The sequence below is a fragment of the Hippopotamus amphibius genome, chromosome 16 (assembly GCF_030028045.1).
Source record: "Hippopotamus amphibius kiboko isolate mHipAmp2 chromosome 16, mHipAmp2.hap2, whole genome shotgun sequence".
Lineage (NCBI taxonomy): Eukaryota > Metazoa > Chordata > Mammalia > Artiodactyla > Hippopotamidae > Hippopotamus > Hippopotamus amphibius.
This window is the reverse complement of record NC_080201.1, coordinates 37,575,008-37,594,140: the sequence shown is the minus strand read 5'-3', so window position 1 is coordinate 37,594,140 and position 19,133 is coordinate 37,575,008. Positions and strand designations below refer to the sequence as shown.

The 19,133-nt window shown below is 34.4% G+C and overlaps 1 protein-coding gene across 2 annotated transcripts in view; it reads right to left on the bottom strand.

Moving 5' to 3' along the window:
- Nucleotides 1–357: 357 nt before the first annotated feature.
- ITFG1 (integrin alpha FG-GAP repeat containing 1) overlaps nucleotides 358–19,133 on the bottom strand; it is a 307,662-nt gene continuing 288,886 nt past the window's right edge. The window contains exons 15-20 of one of the 2 annotated variants that reach the window (XR_009049769.1): nucleotides 8,812–8,936; nucleotides 8,158–8,240; nucleotides 6,184–6,324; nucleotides 5,960–6,072; nucleotides 4,224–4,341; nucleotides 358–1,630 (exon numbers count right to left, since the gene is read on the bottom strand). Coding sequence is in view for 1 of the 2 variants with exons in the window: in XM_057713042.1 (XP_057569025.1) it covers nucleotides 1,571–1,630; nucleotides 4,224–4,341; nucleotides 8,158–8,240; nucleotides 8,812–8,936 (386 nt within the window). In the remaining variant the exon portion in view is untranslated. The remainder of the gene's footprint in view (nucleotides 1,631–4,223; nucleotides 4,342–5,959; nucleotides 6,073–6,183; nucleotides 6,325–8,157; nucleotides 8,241–8,811; nucleotides 8,937–19,133) is intronic. The other variant, XM_057713042.1, reaches the window with a different exon arrangement.

The window sequence follows — 19,133 nt, the reverse complement described above, 5'->3', positions numbered from 1 at the left end:
CATGCTATATCAGTTGATAGATACTAAACCTACCTGTCTTTAGGGACTGTGTAGGATAGTGTGTGGCACAGTGTTGTAGGCTGATAAATGTTTAGTGAATTTAACTGGGCACGGTAGTCAGGAGATGCCTATAGGCAAGTCACTTCTGTCCAAATCTGTGATTTAGACCTCATAACCTCTAAGGCTTATCATGGTCCAAAGCAATTATTTACACAGTCACCCAAATACTTTGTTTCAATACAGATTATTTATTAAGAAGACATATTAACATGCTTAGATACACAAAGTAAACCACTTATACACATGCCATTCTCAGTGAACTGTAAGGAAAAAAATAACATGAAGAACAAAATTGTGTTTTATAGCCATCATATGTCCATTTGCACATTAGGAAGTTATTAGCACTGATATATAAACTTTTTTCCCTATCTCAGATGTAACTTTTTGGTGAGGTGGAGTTCACAAAAATTTGCACTGAAGTCTGAATGTAAATTATAGACTCTTACAAGCTCTGAAGAATAGAAATGTGATTGAAGATTTGCATTCCCAGATGCTATCTACAGCAGTTTCCTTTCAAGAAATCAAATGCTTTTCATTACCACATGATAAGGATCACTGTTCAAATGAAAATTATTAGGGCATATTAATTCCTGGAGGGTATTATGATATAATTTTCAGTTAATATAAACAAGTAATAAATCATATATAGGGTGTCAACCACCAAGAATTTAGGTTTTCCAAAGGCTATGATTTCCACATGCCTGAAAATAAAATCCTACCGGGTCTATATATTTTGATAATTAGTTGTAGAAGTCTACAAAAATTATTTAATAATAATAATAATAATAACTACCACTTATTGAAAACTTACTTTGTGCTAGGCACCAAGCTATGTACTTTGCATACATCATCTCATTTAATGTATACAATAACTCAGGTGAGTAGTAGAATTAGCTCTGTTTATAAACAAGAAAACTAAGGCTGAAGCAATTAGCCAAGTTCAAACAGCTTGTAAATGGTGTAACCAGGAGTTTAAGGCAAGTCTGACTGCGATTCCAAAGCCAGAGTCCCCAATCACTGTATTGTATGCTATCAGTGAAAGACCCCTCACCTGCTATTATTGAGGGTGAATGGTTGATAACTTTATCTGTGATACATTCACAAAAGTATAATTTGCACTGTTAGAATAAGAAGCAAGATTGATTCAAGTGGAACACAAAAAAACCCTGCTCATTTTAAATATTTTTATTTACACGTGTCTTTTTCCATCATCATTATTCTAATAAGATTATAAATACGTAAACATCTTAGTACATGCAACACATTCCACAGAGGAACAAAAATATACAGCACAATTGAAAAAGAACCCAAATTGTTGTATACAAAGTGCTTTTAAAAAAGACCTTGTAATACATCCAGACCATATTTATTTGAATAGTTTCCAATAATTACCAAGGAATGTATCATTTATAAATAATATTCAAAATCCGCTATTTTCTTCTATAAGCCAAGTTTAGTATTTCAGTTAATCAAGTGAATAGCCGTTCCATTATGCACTATTAAAGGCAAGTCACATAGCATCAAAATGAAACCGATGGGCTTCTTGTCGTTTTTCTCTATCATCTGCTTTCTGAAAAAGAATTTTAGACTAGTTTATAAATGATAGGAAAACCTCAAGAAAAGATTTTCTGAAATATGAACTGATTAATTAAAAAAATAAAAGCCCTCAGCAATTAGTAGGTAAAAGGTATGATTTTATTATGCAATAATCTTATGAAATATTTTTATAGTTTACAGTAGCTATTTTATAATTAATGATCCCCTAAATAGAATTTAAAAAACCAACAAGAAATGTTTCTTAAAAGCTTAGTTTGTTATTATTTATTTGAAAGTAGAAGTAAACATTAGATTTTGTAAGAATGGAATCAACTATTACATTTTTCCCATTCTTAACACTACTGAATCTAAACTAATTATATTAAAATACATTAATTATTTTGGGGTTAACCTACTTATTTTGCCTATATTCACTGATTCTCTGTTCTCAGCAAAGCATGGCATATGGGATCTTAGTTCCCCAACCAGGGATTGAACCCGTGCCCCCTACAGTGGAAGTATGGATTCTTAACCACTGGACTACCAGGGAAATTCCTCGTGCTTGGAATTTTGAGGGATTAGAAAACCCCTCAGTTTTGTATCTTGTTCTCAAGGAACTTATTAAAGCCTAGAAAGAAAAAAGCAAAACATACTAAATAACTATACTTCAGGACAACAAGTGAAAAACGTTACCAATATTCTGAGACAGAGATTACTTTTGGATTGGCATGATGAAAGGGAAAGCTTTGAAAAGACAGTATTTATGGAAATGAAGAGGGACAATCACTACAAGATGGGGGAAGAACAGGAACAATCCTGGGAAGTCTGGCAGGAGCCTGGGATATGTGAAAGCAACTAATGAAAGAGAGGCTGGAAAGGTGTATGGTGGTCACATGGAAGCACTATGAAGGCTAGGCTAAGGGACTTACACATTTTAGGCAGGGGATAGTCACCAGAGGTTTTTGAGCAGAGGAGTGACATGATTAAGACTAAACTTAATGATGAGTAATCCGGCAGCAATGTGATAAATGGAGTAAAGGGGAGAGAATGGAATTTGGGAAGACAGGGAGGATATAATAAGAAGCTGAACTAAACTAAAGCACTGGTGTAAGGAATTCAGAAGTGGAGTCAGCTGCAGAGATTGTATGCAGGCACGATCAGGAGGGAAACATTAAATTCTGTAGTGAGAAAGAAGAGAGAGACAGCTTTAGGAAACTGTATGTTGTAGAGGTGTCACGGCAACAGTGGAAGTGGGGCAGAGACCTTTAGAGAGAGATGAGGGCTGGGCATCTCTGAGGAAAATAGCTCACGCCATGATTTTAGTTAGATAAAACTGGCAGGGAAAGTGTACAAAGAAGAGGCCCTAGGCAGACACTGTGGCAGAAAGAGCAGCCAGTGTAGGTGAAAGAGAAGTGGTCTAAGAGGTAGGAGAAGAACCACAGTACCACAGGCAGAGGCAGTACACAAATAAGTATTTCAATCCATTTTTGTATTTAAAACTTCAGCTTTTAGCCACTGCATCATTATTATTGTAAGTCTACAATGTTTATACTGTAATCAGATCTCCTGTGAAATTAATAAAATTAATTTCCTTTCCTTCATAGGTCCAGAGCTATGTAATATTTCATACTGTGTTCTGACACTTACAGACAAAATTGAATAGGGTCACCTTTGATCTTACCTCTTAAGTTGAAATTTTAAAATCAACTGAATATATAACTTTGTTATTTTTTATATGAAAGGAGTGATTTTTTTTTAGAGACAAACCTATGAACATTTAGTAGAACAATTAACATGTTCTCTTTTTCATAAAACAGGTAACATAAAACTGATGGTAATTTTAGTTAACAAAAATGATTATCATAATATCACAATCTCAAGAGAATAGGTGCAAAAAAGGAAAACTTTTGTGACACGAAGAAGCCCTTTCTGGAGAACATTACTGGAACCTACTAGTTATGTACTGAATATATATTCATATAGAAGTAGAAATCAGCTTTTTCAATTTATATCTAAACTACTAATAAATTTATGTGATAGCCTTTTTTTCCAATAAACATTATACAAAAACTACATTTCTGGAGTTTTGTTTTTAATTATTATTTAGGGTGTTATACTAAAGAACAGAAATCAGTTTAGTTTAGTGCAAAGAATACTTGATAGATGGAAAAGATGTTTATCACTTTGTTACTTCCCACCTAAACTTCCTCTGCTCTAATTTTTTATAAAGAGATAGCTGTTATTCCCAGAAAAAAATGTCCATGGCTCTATAGGTAAATAATGGGCCACAGGCTCATTTAAGAAATGATTATTATTTTTCAGGCCATTATAAAATTACTTCTAATTAAGCTTTTTGATATACCTGTTGATTTGGGGGTGTTCACTTTATTACTTTTGTACAGTATCAAAGGTTTAAAATACAGTCTTCTTTGATCTGTAGGAATTGCTAAGAGACATTAGTAACTTAAGGGGATGAAAGAAATTATCATCAATAAGATGACATTATGGACAGAACTTGAAAAATCAGAAAATCTTGGTCATGTGAAAAAGTTTAAAATATAGTGTTTATAAAGAGCAACACATTACTATTATAAATTAAAGTTACTGTTTCATTTAAATGAACAAACCTTTTCCTGCCAATGTAAAATGCCAATTATTGCCAAGATGAAAACACAGACACCGATGAGAGCTATAGCAGTAAGTAGAACAATGTTACTTGGTGTAAGATACAGTTTGGCACTCCAGCTGCAGATGAAAAGAGAAGAATTAAAAGTATACATTTTAACTTAAAAATAACAAAATTCTATTGAGACTAAAAAGCAAAATAGCTTATTAACTAATGTATCAGTCCATTCATTTAACTCATAAACCATTCACTATAAGTAAAACAAAAGCAATTAAAATTAGATAGGGTTGAGAATATTGACGATCCATCAGAGTTCAGCGTTTTACTCTGGGAACTGAAAGAGAACAGAATTTTTGATGAGTGGCTTTGATATTTTTCTTTGCTCCTGTGAGAATTAATCTTAAGTAAACTTATCAAGGGTACTTTGGGCAATCTTAGACACTGTTTTTTTTTTCTAGACATTGTTTTTATGTCTTGTTTGACTTGCATTTGAAACTTTGAACTTTAAGGCTACGTAGTCACATGATTTTTGTAAGCTTTCTATATCTTATTTTTTGACCCCTGTTCACATGTATACTATGACTATGTCCAAGGAGGTGTAGATAGATGCTTGTGCAAAATGTCATGTCGGAGGGTTTACATGATCACATTATTACAGTGACACTGAGACGTCTTACAAAATCACTTTTAGTCCCTCAATGTTAATGGCAATATACAAACTTTAGCATAAATAGAACTTGCTCTTTCTTCTAAAATAGCCCATTTAACACAGCACTTGCAAACCCTGAAAAGCCTGAAACTGAGGTCTGTATCACCAACACTGCAGGTAGTTATATACAAAGAACTTTTGTTCTCTCTGAAAATAGATAATGGATATATTTTCATTTTAAAAGTTTAATAAAGGTAAGATTATTCTGATTAACTGCAAGCAGTGATTGACTTACTTTGGAATAATTAAAATTTACTGATCCATAAGTTAGCCTCTAGTCAATAAATCTCAAAATACACCTGAAACTAAAATCAGTTTGGTTTTTATTATGTACATAAATTTGAAAAGAACATTCTTCCAGAAAGAGCAAGAGAAACATGAAATATGTTGAGCTTATGGAAGAAAGGCTATAACAGAATTTCCTAGAAATTCAAGAATAAGAAAACCTTAAGAAACAAATACTGTTAATTAGTTGAGGTTAGCTATTCTTAGTACCTTACCTCAAAAATCTCATAAAGTCCTTTCATGAGATTTTTCTGGGTAGTTCTAATTTAAAAATAGATTTTAAAAACCCACGAATAAAGGAATTTTGGTATGAAAAACACTGACCAAATGGCCAATACTCAGTTCTTACTCAGAAGCATTCTTCTCAATTTCTTACATATCCTTCCAGAGACATTCTATACATACATAAACATATATGCACAGATATCTTCTTTTTAAAATCACAAATCATTGCTTATTATGCATATTCTAAGTGCATTTTCCTTTTATTGTCTTTTGCTTTACCACTATTTTAAGTGACTGTCATGACATTCATGATATAGAAGTACTATAATTCATACAGTTTCTTACTTGTGCAGATTCATCTTGTTACAAATTTCAAAATTTTAATAGACTCATTAAAAAAGTCTGAACTCAGACCATACTGTTATTATTGATGTTATCTTATTTCAAGCATAATGCTGTAATAATGTTGTTTTCTTAAGTAGTTTAGTTCTAAAGCCCATAAATCCACCATAAAATACCTCTAGGGGTGTGCTGGTAAACTGGCTCTCTGGAGGGAAAACAAAGCCCTGAGTGGCACTTGTCAATTTTCATGGTGCAAACAGTCCCATCATAGCTGATTAATGTGACCTCACTGAACAGAAGTGGAAAGAGATGCACACAATCAGCTCATGAGGTGGCATGAGCTGGTTCTAGCAAACCATCTAAATATCCCCTCTAAAAATTTAATAAAGAACAATACAACCTGCACTTGTTAGTTGTTTTCTTTTTGATGATAGCCATTCTGACAGGTGTGAGGTGATATCTCATTGTGGTTTTGATTTGCATTTCCCTGATGATTAGTGAGGTTAAGCATCTTTTCATGTGCCTTTTGGCCACTGTATGTCTTCTTAGGAAAAAAAGTCTATTCAGATCCTCTGCCCATTTTAAAGACAGATACAGTATGGGGGTTCCTCAGAAAATTAAAAACAGAACTACACATATTTATACATATATACATACACACAATGGAATATTAGCTATAAAAAAGAATGAAATCTTGCCATTTGCAACAACATGGATGGACCTAGAGGGTATCATGCTAAGTGAAAAAAGTCAGAGAAAGACAAATAAATACTGTATGATTTCACTTATATGTGGAATCTAAAAAACAAGACGAACAAACACAACAAAACAGAAACAGTTATAGATACAGATAATAAACAGGTGGTTGCCAGAGGGGAGAGGAATGAGGGGAGGAGAGAAATGGGTAAGGGTGATTGAGAGGTACAAAATTTCAGCTGCAAAGTAAATGAGTCATGGGTGTGAAATGTACAGTGTGGGGAGTACAGTCAATAATTATGTAGTATCTCTGGTGACAGACTGTAACCACACTTAACTCTGGTAATCATTGTGCAGTGTACAGAAATACTGAATCACCATGTTGTGTAACAGGAACTAACGTAGTATTGTGGCTTGGTTACATTTTTTAAAAAAAGTCATAGAAAAAGAGATCAGATTTGTGGTTACCACAGGTGGGAGGTGTGGGGAGGGGGAACTGGATGAAGGCAGTCAAAAGGTAAAAAATTCCAGTTATAAGATAAATAAGTACTAGGGATGTAATGTACAACACAATAAATAGAATTAACACTGCCATGTGATTTACATGAAATTTGTTAAGAGAGTAGATCGTAAGAGTTCTTATCAGAAGGAAAAATATATTTTTTTCGATTTCTTTAATCTTGTATCTATGGAGATAATGGATGCTCCATACACTTACTGTGATGATCATTTCTTGATGTATGTAACTCAGATCATTATGCTGTACACCTTAAACATATACAGTGCTGTATGTCAATTATATCTCAATAAAACTGGAAGGAGAAAAAAGAACAGTATAGCCTGTATTTTGGTAAGAAATGTAATAAGCCACTAGTTACATATTCATAGGTTATTTTTTCACATTGACATCAGAGTAGCCTTACGAACAAGTTATATTTTTCCCAATGAAATTTAAATGTTAATGAATACCTTCATCACCTACTTTTTGAAATAATGGAATCAACTTAATAATTTAAAGAAAAACAAACAGAGATAAAGATTTAGAATTAAATGCTACATTATAAAAGGTACACGTTTTGCTAATAAGGATAAAAATACCTGCTCTTCATTGAAAACTTACTATATGCTGGATACTGTGTTAAGCATATTTCATCCTCATTCTTGTAAGGTAGGTATTTTATCTCCCAATTTCGACAGTGCAGAAATTGACCCTCAGAGAGGACAAAAGACTACTTTCCAGTCTCAGTCAGCTAGCAGTGGATCTGAGTTTCTAGCCTGGGTCTGTTGAACTTCAAAATTTATGCTTAACCACTGTAGGATACATACCACCTCTCAAAGCATTTGCTAAAAAGATCATGGCTTATAAAGTTCAGCAGCCTGAAATTTTAGAATTTATGGCCAGTAAACTGAAGACCAACTTATTTAAGCAGAATATGTATAAATCCCTAGTTTGTTAACCTGCTGTTTTTCTAATAAGGTTTAATTTGTTTTTCATGAAAAATGTCAGTGACCTATTGTGTAGGTATGTTTAGCCATTTAAAGTTTGCTGGAAGCAAATTAAGTGATGACACTCTTGGGAACACAGCAGGAACAGAGAGAGTTTTTAAAAGATGTAACTGTATCTATGATTCAGAGTTGACAGTATTTTTACCACATTCAGTTCAAGCAAGGACATTACCTTCGAGGAACATTGTGAGGAAACGGAATGACAATTAGCTGAGAATTTGGAATGATTGCGGTCCATTCTTGTTTTCGTATAGACTGGAAAAAGAATTTAAGAACATTTAACATTTAGTACACTTTAAAAACAATAATTATTCTAAGTAAATAACAAAAAAGTTTAAGTACTCTTTGATTAATTGAAATCCTAGTATGGATTAAGCTGAATTTACATATATTAGGCCCCAAACGGGGCTCCTATCGGCAAAAATTTCTTGATCTTTTCCAGGAAGGATTGTATTTCTGTCTCATGGATTCATTAATTCCACAAGTATTTATTGAACACTCATATAGCAGGCTCTGTTCAAAGTGCTATATACAAATGCTGCTTTGGAGCTAAAATTCAAGTTGAGGTGGCGTCTGACAATAAAAATAAAAATATTGGTATGCTAGATGGTGAAAATAAGAGAAAAAGCAGGGAAGAGGAGGGGTAGGAAGTCTTAAAGTTTATATCTTCAAATTATAATGTGCTTCAAATTATAATGTAAGATAAGCTTGGATAGGTCACCACCAACGAATTTTGAAAATTCTTTAAAGGGAATAAAAATATTTGAATTCAAATATTTGAATAGTAAATTTTAAAAAATAGATTAATTGTAAATTTTTTACTCACCTTCTCTCCAGATGGACGGGGAATACCAACATAAAGGTGATCAAGAAAATTTGCACTTCGACCTAAACCAAGTACATTGTATGGCAGCTGGAGAGCTAAATGTGCCGACTGGCTAAGTTGTCCAGCTAAATTTATTTAAAAAAAGAAAAAAGAACAATACATCTCTGGAGACATTGCTCTCATCAAATGTTAAAATGATAAAATGTTAAAAATTTAGATGCTAGAACTCATCTTTAAGGATAAAAATGTGGAATGAAATGCCCAGTTCTTTATATTAATGATTCACTTCTTAAAGAAAACAGTAAGAGATATAATTCACATCACATAAACATCACCCATTTAAAGTATACAGTTAAGTGGTTTTGAGTACATTCAAAAAGGTGTTGAGCTGTAAGCACCATCAAATTTTAAAACATTTTCATCACCCCCCCAAAAAACCCCCATGCCCATTAGCAGTTATTCCTATTTCTAACCCCTACCCTTCCAGATGTAGGTAACCACTAATCTACCTTCTTTATAGATTTGCATGTCCTAGAGATTCATATAAATGCCATCATGCAATGTGTGCTCTTTTTATGAATAATGTTGCTGTGAACATTCACATACAAGTTTCTGTGCCAACTTATGTCTTCCAAAATGGCTGTATCATTTTACATTCCCAACATTAATAGTTGAGGGTTCCAATTTTTCCAAATTCTCACTAACACTTTGTCTATCTTTTTTTTTAAATTATTAATTTATTGGCTGCATTGGGTCTTCGTTGCTGTGTGCAGGCTTTCTCTAGTTGCAGTGAGTGGGGACTACTATTCATTGTGGTGCGTGGGCTTCTCACTGCAGTGGCTTCTCTTGTTGTGGAGCATGGGCTCTAGGTGCACGGGCTTCAGTAGTTGTGGCACATGGGCTCAACAGTTGTGGCTCATAGGTTCTAGAGCACAGGCTCAGTAGTTGTGGCACACGAGCTTAGCTGCTCCACTGCATGTGGGATCTTCCTGGACCAGGGCTCAAACCCACGTCCCCTGCATTGGCAGGCAGATTCTTAACCACTGCGCCACCAGGGAAGTCCTTTTGTCTATCTTTTTGATCACAGCCATTCCAGTGGTTATGAACTGCTATGTCATTGTGGCTTTCATTGCATTTACCTAATAACTAATAATGTTGAGCTTTCTTTTCGTGTGCTTATTGGCCATTTTTGTAGCTTCCTTTTAGGTGTTAAGGTTGGTAGTGGTCTCTTTCATTCTGGATTTTAGTAATTTGAGTCTTCTCTTTTTCTTGATCAGTCTAGCTAAAGGTTTGTAAATTTTGTTAATCTTTAAAAAACCCAACTTTTGGTTCAACTGGTTTTTCTCTATAATTTTCTATTCCTTATGTATTTCCCCTATGTCGTCTTCTGCTTGCTTTAGGTTTAGTTTGCTGTTTCTTTTCTAGTTTCTTGAGGTAGAAGGTTAGGTTATTGATTTCAGATTGCTCTTATTCCTTAATACAGGCATTTACAACAATAAATTTCCCTCCAAGAATTGCTGCATCCCATATATTTTGGTATGTTGTGTTTTTGTTTTTATTCACCTAAAGTACTTTCTAGTTTCTCTTATGATTTCTTCTTTGACTCATTGGGTTTTTAGGAGTATATTGTTTCATTTCCAGACATCTTTGAATTTCCAAATTATTACTGATTTCTAATATCATCCCGTTGTAGTTGGGGAACATACTTATGATGATTTCAATCCTTTTTAATTTATTGAGGCTTGTTTTATGACCTACCATATGGTCTGTCCTGGAGAATGTTCCATGTGTGCTTGAGAAGAATGCATATTCTTCTGTTGTTGGGTGGAGTATTCTATACAAGTCTGTTAGGTTTAGTTGGTTATAGTGTCATTTTCTCTTTCCTTATTGATCTTCTGCCTGGTTGTTTAATACATTATTGAAAGTGGGGTAATAAAGTCTCCAATTATTTATTGCTGAATTTTCGATTTCTCTCTTCATGTATCTTGGGGGCTCTGTTGTTAGGTGTGTATGTCTTTGTAGTTGTTATATCTTCCATGTGAATTGACCTTCTTATCATTATAAAATGTCCTTCTTTGCCTCTATTAACAACTTTTGTTTTTAAAGTCTTAGTTTTATCTGATATTAGAATGGTCACTTCAGCTCTCTTTTGGTTACTCTTTGCATGTTTTTTCTTCTTTCAACTTATTTGTATCTTTGAATCTAAAGTGCTTCTTTTGCAGATAGCACCTAGTTGGGTCATATTATATTATCCAATCTGCCAATCTCTGCCTTTTGATAGGAGTGTTTATTCCATTTACATTCAATGTAGTTACTGATAAGGTAGGACTTTGCCTGCCATTTGCTATTGGTTTTCTATATGTCTTTTTTTCCTTCACTGCTGCTTTCTTTTGTTGTTTTCTATTATACCATTTTAATTCCATAGTTGTTTCTTTTATTATATATTTTCTGAGCTATTTTCTTAGTGGTTGCCCAGGGATTGCAATTAGCATATTAACTTAACAAAATAACAATACCTAGCATATACAACAACTTTGCCCCCAAATCCCTGCTCTTATATTATTGTTATTTTACAAATTATATTTTTATATATTATCAGCCCATCAACACAAATTTATAATTATTACTTTATGCAGTTGTTCTGTAAATCACCTAGGAAATAAGAGGTATTATTTAACAGAAATACATAAACCATATTTTATACTTCTCTATAGTCTTACCAGTGCTTTCACTTGTTTGTGTGACTGGCCATGAGATTTCCTTAAATATCTCGTCTGTATATCTTCCAGCCTTTGTCAGTGGGATTTGTGTGCAAAGATATGCCTTCAAACTTCAGGTACTTTACAGGATAGCCTTAGCTTTCATTTCTTGCTTGAGCAGAGCCTCAAGGTAGCACACTCAAGCTAAGTAGTTGAATGAGGTACTTTCCTTTCTAGGCATGTTCTTAGCTGTCTAGATCTCCAAGAATAAGTTTTGGCCAGGCTCTTGTTCACTATACCTGGGATTTTTCCAGCAGACTGTTGTTTTTGGTAATGTCCTGGAGGAAAAGGTTTGCTTGTGTGTGTGTTTTGTTTTGTTTGTTTGTTTTGCACTGGGTTGAACTCTGAGTCAAATAGCCCCAACATCCTGAGAATGGAGATTTTCCAAGGAGTTGTTAGTTTAGACAACTATTTACAGTGCTATAGGAATGGGAATTTTAATGGTCTCCAAAGGTCCGTCCCTTCCACTGACTGTGAGGCTACTAGCTATTCATGGCTGCTGCACCATTCAGTAGAGAGAGGAGGTGGGCTGGAAACAGCCCCAAGTTAAAATGTCACAGACCCTGTTGTCTTAAGTATCAGTAGTTCCTCTTGCACAGACAATGCTCAGAACATTCTGTGGCTTTGGTTAATTTCCAGAGTTCTGAGATGGTTAATGTTAGTTGTTTGGGCAGTATTTTTTGTTTGTTTATCTGTTTGTTTTATGGGGGGGGAGGGGAGAGCAGGTTCATGAAGTCCTCACACTGGCATTCCAAAAATCAATCTTTCCCTATTATGGTTCACTTTAAAAGAGTGTATTTATTTGCTAGGTATTTGTTACATGATTAAACAGAATATTTAAATGACAGGGTTAGGGACTTCCCTGGTGGTCCAGTGGCTGGGACTCCATGCTCCCAGTGTACGGGGCCCGGGTTTGATCCCTGGTCAGGGAACTAGACCCCACATGCTGCAACCAAGAGTTCGTGTGCCACAACTAAAGATCCCTCATGCTGCAACTAAAAGGTCCTGCATGTGGCAACGAGGATCCCCAGTGCCCCAACTGAGACCTGGCACAGCCAAATTAAAAAAAAAATGACAGGGCTTTTTTTAAAAAAAAAAAATCTAAACATTTCAATATTCTGTGGGACTCTGCTAAACATCTAATAATGTTACCCAGAAATATGAAATCATTGGAAAGTGTATGTGTGTGTATATATATATATCTGATTTTTAATTTAATTCTTATGTTAGTAAGAGAAAGGTATAATGAAAAGGATCAGTGAATTTAGGGATAGGTGTTCTTAATAAAATTAAACCACGTACATAAAACTGTAAAGCAACTGCATGAACAGATCAGCTTTTTGATCTCACCGAGGAAACTACATGGGCTATAGAATTAGTTTACCTTGTAGAGTTATGCTGATTGAATAATAATGCTTAAAAGAGTGCCTCACATACAGTAAACATTGTTAAAGTAAATGTTAAATATATACACATTTTATTATACTATTAGCAAAGACTGACTTAATAGACATCAAACTAGACTTATAAAGAATTTTTCTATAATTACCTTACTGAAAAAAACCAAATAAAAACATTTATCAATAGTACTCTATTAAGAAGATAATAGAACATAAATTCCAAATTAAAATTGTATGTTTCATAAGAAAACTTTAAAACTATTAAAAAGAATAATGAAAATAAATTATCCAAAATCTCAGAGTAAACACATGATTATATTTTGGTATACTTTTAACCAAGTAATTTTTTTGCCTAGGCATGTGCATGCACAAATAAACACATTAGCATACTTTAGTATTACTGCTCTTCACTCAATGTTATTTCATGAGTATTTTCTCATGTCACTAAAATTCTTTAGGGACTTCCCTGGTGGCACAGTGGTTAAGAACCCACATGCCAATGCAAGGGACATGGGTTCACGCCCTGGTCTGGGAAGATCCCACATGCTGCAGAGCAACTAAGCCTGTGCGCCACAATTACTGAGCCTGCTCTCTAGAGCCTGAGAGACAACTACTGAAGCCCACACACCTAGAGCCTGTGCTCCGCAACAGAAGCCACCACAATGAAAAGCCTGCGCACTGCAACAAAGAGTAGCCCCCACTCACCACAACCAGAAGAAGCCCGCCCGCACACAGCAACAAAGACACAACACAGCCAATAATTAATTAACTAATTAATTAATTAAAAAAATTCTTTAAAAAAAGATAAGCAGAGAGAAATATTATTGGAACACTGAAATCCCATTAAAAGAAAACCAAAGATACAGAGTTAAAAGAGAGATATTATTATATGCACATTTTAAAATGATTTTCTCTAAGTATATACAGATATTATTAAAAATATAACTTTATTGCCTATGTCATAATTTAAAATTAATCTTTTACTGTTGCATCTTAAGGATTTCTCCTAATATTCACTACTATAAACAATGTTTTAGTGAACATCTCTGCATCTCAATATTTATCGGCACCCAGATTAGATTATTTTCTTACATTCCTATATATGGAATACCAGAGGAAGGAGCAGGAATACCACTCATTGGGTGAATAATCTCAACAAGTTATGCTGGGACACTTGGATAATGACATTCAAAGGAAAACCTGATTTCTAAAATAAGATTGTACTACTTTACATTTCCACAAGCTTTTCTTTTTTTAATATTTATTTATTTATTTATTTATCTATTTGGCTGTGCCAGCTTTTAGTTGTGGCACATGGGATCTTCAGTTGTGGCATTCAAACTCTTAGTTGCAGCACGTGGGATCTAGTTCCCTGACCAGGGATCGAACATGTGTCCCCTGCATTGGGAGTGTAGAGTCTTAACCACTGGACCACCAGGGAAGTCCCCAGTTAACCATTTTAAAGTATAAAATTAGGTGGCCTTTAATGTATTCACAATATTGTACAAACACAGCTCTCTCTAGTTTTCAAGCATTTTTATTGCCCCATAAAGACACTCCATACCCATTATATAACTCCCCATTTCCTTCTCACATGGTAACCTCGAGTCTGCTTGCAGTGGATTTATCTATTCCACATGCATCATATAAAAGGAATCATATAACACATGGTCTGGCTTCTTAGCATGTTTTCAAGGTTCATATAAATTGTAGTAAGTGTCAGTACTTTGTTTCTTTTTATGGTTGAATAATATTCCCTGTATGTATATTCTTTAATCTGTTTATCCATTTATCCATTGATAGACATTTGGCTTGATTCCACTTTGTGGCTATTATGAGTAATGCTGCCATGAAAATGGATGTACAAATATCACTTTGAGACCCTGCTTTCAATTCTTTTGGGTACTATACTCAGAAGTGTAACTGCTGGGTTGTATGGTAATTCTGTGTTTAATTTTTTGAGAAATTGTCATTTTACATGTTCATAAGCAATGTGTGAGGGTTCCTTTATCTTCATCCTCATTAACACATTATTTCTTTTTCACTAAAGCCATCCTAGTTGTTGTAAAGCGGTAACTCTGTGGTTTTCATTTGCATTTCCTTCATGACCAGTGATATTGAATATCGTTTGATGTGCTTGTTGGTCATTTGTGTATCTTCTTTGGAGAAATGTCTAATTCTTTTCCTATTATTTTAACTGAGTTGTGTTTTTATTGTTGAGGTGTAAAAGTTCTTCTTCTTCTTTTTTTTTTAATATTTATTTATTTGGCTGTGCTGGATCTTAGTTGCAGCATGCAGGATCTAGTTCCCTGACCAGGGATCACACCTGGGCCCCCTGCATTGGGAGCTCAGAATCTTTATCACTGAACCACCAGGGAAGTCCCTAAAAGTTCTTTATATACTTTGGATACTAGATGTCTATCAGAAAATGTCTGCAAATATTTTCTCCCATTCTGTGCTGCTGCCTTTTCTCTTTCTTGAAAATCTTCTTTAGTGCACAAAAGTTTTTCATTTTTAAGAAGTCAAGTCTATCCATTTTTTTTTCTTTTATTACTAATGCTTTTGGTGTCAAGTCTAAGAATCCATTGCCAAATCCAAGGAAATGAAGATTTACCTGTATGTTTTCTTTTAAGAGTTTTTTAGTTTTAGGTCTTATATTTAGGTCATCAATTCACTTTTAATTTTTAAAATATAGAGTGAGATAGGCACCCAACTTCATTTGTATATTGCCATCCAGGTGCTCCAGCATGATTTATTGAAAGGCCTGTTCTTCCCCCACAGAATGGTCTCAGCAATGTTGTCAAAGTTAACTGGCCACAGATGTTTGGGTATTTCTGGATTCTCAATTGTATTCCAGTGGTCTATATGTCTACCTTTATGCCAGCACTACACAGTTGACTACAGTAAGTTTTGATTTTGGGGAGTATAAGCTCCTCTCCTTTGTTTTTCTTTCTCAATATTGTTTTGGCTTTTCAGGGTCCTCTGCTATTCTTTATAAGTTTGAACACTGGCTTTTCCATTTCTGCAAAAATAACCATTGGAATTTTGATATGAACTGCACTGGACTGATAGAGCACTTTCGAGAATGTTGGTATCTTAACATTAATAAGTCTTCTAATCCATGAACATGGGATGTCTTTCCATTTATTAGGTATTATTTAATTTAGTTCAGCAATGTTTTGTAGTTTTCAGCATATAAGTCTTTTATTTCCTTGGTTAAATGTATTCCTAGGTATTTTATTCTTCTGGATGCTGTTGTAAATTGAAGAATTTTAAAAAATTTCTTTTTGGATTGTTCACTGTTGATGTATGGAATCACAATTAATTTTTGGGTGTTGACCTTGTACGCCACAATTTTGCAGAATTCATTTATTAGCTCTGGAGTTTTTTGTGTGTGTGTGCGTATTCTAAGATGTTTTCTATATACAGAATTGTGTCATCTGCAATTTGGATGCGTTTTATTTCCTTTTCTCGCCTAATTTCTGTATTGAGGAATTCCAGTCAAAGTTGAATACCAGTAGTGAAGGTGGCCATCCCTGTCTTGTTCTTAATCTTAGGGGGAATGCTTTCAGTCTTTCACCAATGAGAATAATGTCAGCTATGGGTTCTTCATAAATGACCTTTATCCTTTATGAAAGTTAAGGACGTTCTCATCTATTTCTAGTTTGCTGTTTTTTTTTTTTTAAAGGTATTGACTTTTGTCAAATGTCTTTCCTATGAAAACACATGTCTCACTTGTTTTTTTCCTTAGTTCTATAACTGGGATTATCTTAACTGATTTTCTTATGTTGAACAAACTTTGCATTCCTGGGATCAATCCCTCTTGCTCAGTTTATTATAATGTCCTATTAGATATGGCTTGTAAACATTTTGTTGAAGATTTTTACATCAATATTCATGAGCAATACTGGTCTGTAGTTTTTGTTTTTGTTTTCTTGTGGCATCTTTATTTGGCTTGGTATGAGGGTAACACTAGCCTCACAGAATGCGTTAGGAAGTGTTCCTTCCTTTTCTATTTCTTGGAGGAGTGTGACTGGGACTGATGCTAATTCTTTAAATGGTTTGTAGAGTTCATTAGTAAAGCCATCTGGTCCTTGATTTTTCTGTTTGGAGGCTTTTTCAATCTATTTACTTGTTATAGGTCTGTTAAGATTTTCTATTTCTTTCTGAGTCAATTTTGGTATTGTGTGTGTTAAATTTTTTTCTACTCATCTAGATTAATTTGTTGATGTACAGTTGTTTGTAGTATTCACTTTTCAATTATAATCCTTTCAATTTCTGCAAGGTTGGTAGTAATGTCCCCTTGTTTATTTGTGTCTTTTTAAAAATTTTTATTTTTTTTCTCATTCAGTCTAGCTAAAGGAGTGTCAACTTTGATGATCTTTTCAAAAAACCTACTTTTGATTTCTGTGATTCTATTATTTTTTTTTCTCTATTTTATTTATCTCTGCTTAAATATTTATTATTTCCTTTCTTCTACTGGCTTTAGGTTTAGTTTGCTCTTCTTTTTCAATTCCTTAAGGTCTAAAGTTAGGTTGTTGACTTGGGAATCTTCCTTGTTTTTAATATAGGTGCTTACAGCTATAAAATTCCCTCTGAATACTGCTTTTGCTGCATCCCTTAAATTTTGGTATGTCGCATTTGTTTTCAATCTTCTCCAAGTATTTTCTAATTTCACTAATATATAGTCTCATCTGCCCTTTAGTGAGCCATTTGTGCAAAGTAATGTAAAACATTATACCAACAGTCTTGTGTCCACTTGCCAATGAATGTATATTTAACGTTTTTATTTGCACAAAATTGGTTTGAGATTTTCTTTCATGTAGGGAAAGTAGCTGCTAATCCTTGGTGAAAATAAATTCCTTGGCTACAATTATCTCCAAAAGAACCCAAGAGTTACGTATGACCAAGTTAACTTATTTAGATCAGTCCCCAACACTCCCAAATTTATAACTCCAGCCTAGAATTCCAATCCCTGAACTCTAAGCTCTTATATCCAACCATGTGCTCAACATTTCTTATTTCCATGTTTAAAAAACATTACCAAGGGAATATATTCAAAACAAAACTCCTACTTTTTCTTCCACTACCTGCTCCATCTCAGTTATGGCAACTCCATCTTTCTACGTGCTCTGGCCAGTAACCCTATAGTTAGAGTACTTTCTTTTTCTCATATCCTCTACCCAGTCTGCCAAGAAATAAAATATATCCACAATCCCCAAATATCCACAATCCAAACACTTACTTCTACTTCCATGACTATCACCTTGGTCAAAGTCACAATCATTTCTAGCCAGAATTATTTTAATAGCTTTCTAGTTAGTTTCCCTGCTTTAACGGTTGTTCTTCTTATAATCTACTGTTTCACTCAGTTTATACTCCCTGCCCGCATTTAACTCAGATTTCATCTTCTACTCCTTAACCCCCTTCTTTCATTCTACTCCAAGACATTGGTCTCTTCGCTGTTCCTTGGAAATTCCAGGACTGCTTATACCTTAAGGCTTCTACTCTGGCTTTCTCCTCTACCTGGAGTATTTTTCAAAAGTTAATAAATGGAATCTAAAAAAAAAATGGTATTGATGAACCCAGTGGCACGGCAAGAATAAAAATGCAGATGTAGAGAACAGACTTGAGGACATGGGGTGGAGGTGGCAAAGGGGGAGCTGGGACAAAGTGAGAGGGTAGCACTGACATATATACACTACCAAATGTAAAACAGATAGCTAGTGGGAAGCTGCTACATAACACAGGGAGATCAACTTGATGATTAATGATGACTTAGATGGGTGGGATAGGGAGGGTGGGAAGGAGTCGCAGGAGGGAGGGGATATGGGGATATATGTATAAATACAGCTGATTCACTTTGTTGTACAGCAGAAACTGGCACAACAGTGTAAAACAATTATACTCCAATAAAGAGCTTAAAAAAAAAGTTAACCATTTGTACAACTCCCTTATATTCTTCAAATCTTTGTTCAAATGACATTTTCTCAGAGAGGCCCCTCTGACCACCCTACAAAAAACTGATGACTCCTTCTCTACCCTTCTTACTCTGCTTTATTCCCCACCCCCACAGTAGATATCACCCCCCTAACCATGACATAGTATTAAATAACTTACTTATGTTTATTACCTCTTTTCACCTACTAGAAAGTGATCTCTC